Source organism: Oryctolagus cuniculus, chromosome 8 (assembly GCF_051225735.1).
Source record: "Oryctolagus cuniculus isolate XC-2025 breed Fujian yellow rabbit chromosome 8, ASM5122573v1, whole genome shotgun sequence".
Classification (NCBI taxonomy): Eukaryota; Metazoa; Chordata; class Mammalia; order Lagomorpha; family Leporidae; genus Oryctolagus; species Oryctolagus cuniculus.
Window position 1 is genome coordinate 30575115 of NC_142874.1, and position 6014 is coordinate 30581128.

Here is a 6014-nt window from a genome sequence, read left to right on the forward strand (position 1 = left end):
GTCGCAGACTCCGCCCCCGCAGGCCGGAGCCGGTGGCCGGTGGCCGGCGCGGTGGGACCGCGGCGACCCGCAGGCGCGCAGGCTGCGACGTGCCGGCCCCGGGCTGGACTCCCCGCCGCCGGCGACCCCGCACCTGCGCTGACCGGCGCGGCCCCCACGTGGGCGTGTTCCCGGGGCGCTGCCCTCCCCTCCAGCATGGTGTCCTGGATGATCTGCCGCCTGGTGGTGTGAGTACGGCCGCCTGAAGACACCCCCCACCCTGCGCGCCTCCCCCCTGCACCGCGAGGGGAACGGAGCTGCGGGCAGCCCGCGCACGCTCGGCCCCCTCCCCTGCCCTCCTGGGCTGCTGGCGACCCCTCCCCCCGGCCCTGCAGACAGGTGCGTGGGCCGGGGGCCTGGTGGTGGGCCGGGGGCCCTGCGCGCCTCCCCCCTGCACCGCGAGGGGAATGGACCTGCGGGCAGCCCGAGGACGTTGGGCCCTCTCCTGGGCTGCTGGTGACCCCTTCCCCCAAGCCCTGCAGGCAGGTGTGTGGGCCGAGGGCTGCAGGCGGGCACTGCCCCTTGGCGAACGCCCGGTGATATGGCACGTTGTGGGCTGGGCGGGGGAAGCCAGGTGCCTGCCTCCCAGGTGAGCGAGTCACGTGACTCAGCCTCCTGGCTCTGTGCTGCCCGTGCATCCCTGGCTGGTGGCCCTGGGCCCGCTCACATGGCCGTGGGAGCCTGTTGGGTGGCTGTGTCCTGGCTCCGTCGTGCACCCATGGGCCACCGGTGCAGGCCCGGGCAGGCCGGGGCTGTTTGTAAACAGCGGGGTGGGGAGGTGGCCTCCAGGACACTGACTCAGGCACCTCGGGTTGTGCAAGCCAAGCGGGAAAAACAGGGCCGGCGCTGGCACCCGGCACCCCCTCCGAGCAGGGCAGGGTGGGGCCCCTCACCCACCCTGTGCCTCTTCTTCCAGGCTGGTGTTTGGGATGCTGTACCCTGCCTATGCGTCCTACAAAGCCGTGAAGACCAAGAATATTCGTGAATATGTGAGTGGGGCAGGGGCTGAGCTGGCTGCCCCTCCTCCGGGGCGGGGGACAATGACCCAAGTGCACCTGCAGAGACCAGGCCCGGCCACATGGCCGTGGTGCAGGGGAGAGGGTGCCACCCACCGCGGGGCTCCCGTGGGCGAGGTGTGTGAAGGCTGAGCTGGTCGCCCCTCCTCCGGGGCAGGGGACAATGACCCAAGTGCACCTGCAGAGACCAGGCCCGGCCACGTGGCCGTGGTGCAGGGGAGAGGGTGCCGCCCACCGCCGGGGCTCCTGTGGGCGAAGCCGGCCAGGGTGTGTGCAGGGCTGAGCAGCACCGGGGAACGCAGCAGTGCAGCAGGGCGGGCTCTGTGGAATCCGGGCTGGGCCAGACAGGGCCAGGCCTCGCTTGGCTGCTGATCCCTGCCCCTGCCCGCCCACCCGCAGGTCCGCTGGATGATGTACTGGATCGTCTTTGCCATCTTCATGGCAGCCGAGACCTTCACCGACATCTTCATCTCCTGGTGCGGGCATGGGGTGTTTGCGGGGCAGGGGTGGCCCACAAGCCATGCGCGCCTCCCGGCTCACCTGTGCCCCCACCCCCACCAGGTTCCCCTTCTACTACGAGATCAAGATGGCCTTTGTGCTGTGGCTGCTGTCGCCCTACACCAGGGGAGCCAGCCTGCTCTACCGCAAGTTTGTCCACCCGTCCCTGTCCCGCCACGAGAAGGTACCCGCCCCCGCCCCGGGGACCCCCTCAGGGTTGGCAGAGGCGGGGGCAGGCGCCTGAACCGCCCTGGTCGCCTGGGTCCACAGGAGATCGACACGTACATTGTGCAGGCCAAGGAGCGCAGCTACGAGACGGTGCTCAGCTTCGGGAAGCGGGGCCTCAACATCGCGGCCTCGGCCGCCGTGCAGGCCGCTGCCAAGGTGCCCTGGGCAGCCCCGCCCCAGCAGGATGTGCATACCCCGCCCTGTGCCCCCCATCCCGAGCAGGACATGCAGTCCCCCCACCCCCGCCCTGAGCAGGATGTGCAGCCCCCCCCACCCCGCCATGCTGAGCAGGAGTGACCTTGACCTAAGGTTGCCAAGTTGCCGCATGTGGGTGTGCTCACAGGCGCATGCACCAGTGGGTGGTGGACGGTCAGCCCCGGCTGGCTCCGCCCCCTGAGTCCCCTCCCTGGCTCCCGCCCGCACAGAGCCAGGGCGCGCTGGCCGGCCGGCTGCGGAGCTTCTCCATGCAGGACCTGCGCAGCATCCCGGACGCCGACGCCCCCGCCCCCGGCTACCAGGACCCCCTCTACCTGGAGGACCAGGTTCCCTGCAGGAGGCCGCCCATCGGTGAGTGGGCAGAGGGACGGCCGAGAGCCGTGGCCTCCCCCATGGCTGGCTGCTGGAAACCCCGCGTCAATGCCCGGCCTGGCCTCCCCCGGGCCTGCTCTCCCCACAGGGTACCGGGCCGGGGGCCTGCAGGACAGCGACACAGATGAGGAATGTTGGTCGGACACGGAGGTCGCCTCCAAGCCGCCTGCCCGGCCCAGGGAGAAGCCGCTGAGCCGCAGCCAGAGCCTGCGGGTGGTGAAGAGGAAGCCGCCCACGCGGGAGGTCGGTGGAGGAGGGTGTGGGGAGGGGGAGGGGGCTCTGCCAGCCCTGCCAGCCCTCCCCTCTCACTGGGTGCCTGCTCTCCCCCACCCCCAGGCCACCTCGCGCTCCCTGAAGGTTCGGACAAGGAAAAAGACGGTGCCCTCTGACATGGACAGCTAGGGTCAGCAGAGGCTGGCCTGCTCTTGCCTTATGCCCTGCAGGGCACCTGTGCCAGCCACCTGCTGGCTGAGAGCTGCTGGTGCCGGGGGCCCTGCATCAGGGCACCCACACTGTACCAAAGCGGGCTGGCCCACGATCCTATTTATTGCCTCCCCCTGGGTGTGGGACCAGGACCCTCTCTGACCAAAGCTGCCCCCAGCTGCCTGTGTTCATTCCTTCCGAGTGCTTGACAGCCTTTGTCCCAAGGCCTGCTGTGCGTGGTGAGTCCCGGCTGTGTGGTTTGTGTCAGCGAGTGAGGTCAGGCTTGTGAATGTTTTGTTAAATAAATACAGAAAGACCTTGTGTTTTCTCCCGATGGGTCTCCCACGCCTCACATCACACACACTCAGCTGAGCAGCCTGCGGCTGGCCCGGCACGGCCTGGGGTTTGGAATGCGGGGGACACGGAGCCATGGACAGCGGCCACGCGGTGTGCTCCCAGGGAGCACCAGGGACACTTGGGGCGGCTGTCTGAAGGGGAGTCGCAGTCTGAGAAGCCTCCAGTTAGGAGGGGATGGGGACGGGGCCTGACCTGTGGGGGTGTGGGAGTAGGCCCTGCAGGGAGAGGTGGGGAGGGAGGCCGGCAGGTGCCTCCTGGGACGCTGGGTTCTGTTACCCGGAAGGGCAGCAGTGCGTTCTGAGGAGTGGCCACAAGAGGGCAGCAGCTGCCTCGCTCTGTTCTGCCCTCAGCTCCCAGGTCAAGGAGGGCGGTGCTGGGAGACTGGCCAGAGCCCCGCCCTGCCGGGCCTGGCTGCTGGCTGGCTGCAGGAACCATGCAGAATCCGGCGTGGCCTCCATTGGCCCTCCCTGCTGTTTGTGGTCACTGGTCCTCGGCCTGCGCCATCCACAGAGCCTCCCCTGCCCCCCCGGGAGCCAGGCTGCTTGCCTGGGCTGGCTGCGTGCCTGCAAGCTCTGGGGTCAGCCAGCGCTGGCTCTGCCCCCGCCACCCTTGGACTCCGCTGGGCTGCACGCCGTGCCTGGGACTGCTCTTCCTTCCTGCTCTGGGTTAAGCAAAGAAGTGGGGGAGAATGAGAGGAAGGGAGACAAGGTGGCAGCCCGGGGAGGCCCGGGGGAGTACGGATTAACTCCTGGCGTGGGGATTATCCGGGGTTTACTTGGAGGTGGCACCTGACCTGCCGGGCGCTCGGGCTGCTGGCGCACTGGTGCTCGGCTGCGTCCTTCGTGGCCGTGTCTCGGGTCTGTGGGGCTGTCTCCTCGTCACGTTCATGTTCTCAGACAATGTTGATCATCATCAAGCATCTGCCAGGCCGGGGACGAGTCAACACTGTAGGGAGGCGGGGACTAGTAATGGCCGCCCCGAGCCCCTGCCCTGGCCAAGGGGCACAGAGGACGCTAGTGATTTGCCTGAGGTGGCACAGCTAGTGAGAGAATGAGGCTTTGAACCAGGCCGTCTGGCTCAAGTCTGCACTTAATCACTGTGCAGGCAGGACCAAAGACAACAAGGTGTTTCTTGCCTGGGAGGCAAAGAGCAGGAGACTAACGTGTATGGTACATCTGTGAAATCCTCCCAACATGCCAGGCAGGTTGAGGCCATACCCATTTTACAGATGAAAAACTGAGGCTCGGAGAGAGCTGCAGGAACTTGTCCCCAGTCGCTCGGCCCCCGAGCTCCAGGGACGCCGCCTCCTGCTGGAAGTCAGCCCGGGGGGTGGAATGGCGGAGTCTGCCCAGCAGAATTAAAGGCAGAGCGTGTGCTGCCCGGGTCAAGTGCAGCACGCATGCAGGAGAAGGGAGAGTTGGGGTGAGGCCTGGGTGTGGGGCGGGAGGGGGCTTCCTCCTCCCGCATTGCTAGGAAGGCAGTGCAGAGCAGGCAGCGAGGGCTCCTGGCTGGGTTGGTGGTGCCCCCATGTTATCCACCAGGGTCTCAGGGTTCCGGGGCTGGGCCTGCTCTCCCTCCTCCCCGCCCAGCTCTCACACAGACACCGTCTCCCCGCGCCCCCCGGGGAGCCCTCTGCCGTCCCCCTGCGGCCTTGCATCCAGAGGGCACACCACCCCCGGTCTGGCAGGGACCTCTTTGCGTCAGGCCTTGGACTCTCTCCCCCACCCCAGGGGTCTCCCTCGCCGTTCTGTCCCCGCCTAGAATACACAGTCTCCCCAAGGGGTGACTGGTGGGTGATGGCGTGTGAGTAGCTCTGCTCACCCCCTGATTTCTGTGCCGGTCACCGGGTCTGACTCCACAGCGAGACCAGCCTCTTGTTGTTTGCTGGTAGGAGCGACCATGCTGGGTGCCTTGCGCTCTGTGGCCCGCCAGAGCCTGAAAAATGCCCTGGGTTTGGTGAATGGCTGACTGCGTTGTCCAAGTTCCAGGCCATCCGAGGCCAGAGGGGAAGGAGCGACCACAAGTCCAAGGGCTCCACGGGGCGTTTCTGGCCAAGCGGACATGTGACCCCGAGGCTGGGGTGCCGGGGCTTCCCTCTGAGCCGGTCCGGCCCCCAACTTCTACCCAGCTGTCCCGATGGGGCCCCTGTACTCCGGCTGGGTGGGGGGCTGAGGCCAGCGAGTCCAGCCCCTGCAGAGCCACACACCAGGTCCCCTGCAGCCGCCCCTGCCCACCTGGCCTGCCCTTGGCTCGAGCCCCTCCCAGGTGTCTCATCCACCTCCCTGTGCTTCCCGGTCTGGGGCTCCTGGGGTCCTGCCTCTGGCCTCCGGGTCATGGCTCACACTGGCCCGCATGGCTGTATTTTTAGCCACCACTCGCAGCAACCTGATGAGGCCTCTGGTTCCAGCACAGCCTTGGCCAGGCCTGGGCCTGGGCCCTGCTCCTGCCCACCTCCAGGGGGGCCAAGTGACCACTCAGGTCTCTGAGCCCCCTCCCCCCACCCAGCCTCAGGGACTGGGGGTGCCCAACAGTTGGGGAGGGGGCGACACCCGGGGGCAGGGAGGAGGGCTGGCTGCCTCCAGCCAGAGCCAGGGACACCAGGGAGGGTCCCTGGCCTTGGGCAGAAGGGAGAGGGCTTTCTCTCCTGGGTGAGAGAGGAGGGCTCCAGACAGGAATTGGGTCAAGGATGTGGGTAGGTGGGTGTGGGGGGGGTGGCCTAGGCCACAGAGCTTCCTCCTGGCTCCCAGAGCATGTCCACACTTCCCCCCCGCCCCTCCCCCAGGTCCTGGGAGAATCCCCCCGGGACTCCCCCTCCCCCGGGGTGGGGGCAGGGTGGGGGGAGGCCAGACTCAGCTGTCTGGAGCA

At 67.9% G+C, this 6014-nt stretch overlaps 1 protein-coding gene across 1 annotated transcript; it reads left to right on the plus strand.

The window, feature by feature from the left end:
* REEP4 (receptor accessory protein 4) lies at positions 1–3113 on the plus strand. Its single transcript, XM_051836762.3, has 8 exons — positions 1–227; positions 956–1028; positions 1455–1531; positions 1617–1737; positions 1824–1937; positions 2207–2348; positions 2458–2612; positions 2706–3113. Exons 1-8 carry the CDS (start codon positions 196–198, stop codon positions 2769–2771), a joined length of 780 nt encoding a protein of 259 aa, XP_051692722.3. The 5' UTR covers positions 1–195; the 3' UTR covers positions 2772–3113.
* The last annotated feature ends 2901 nt before the right edge of the window (positions 3114–6014 follow it).

Coding starts and splice junctions, on each gene's coding strand:
- REEP4 (XM_051836762.3), top strand. CDS start 196: ATGGTGTCCTGGATGATCTGCCGCCTGGTGGT. Junction 1,738..1,823: donor CCCTGTCCCGCCACGAGAAG/GTACCCGCCCCC, acceptor CTGGGTCCACAG/GAGATCGACACGTACATTGT. Junction 2,349..2,457: donor CTGCAGGAGGCCGCCCATCG/GTGAGTGGGCAG, acceptor CTCTCCCCACAG/GGTACCGGGCCGGGGGCCTG.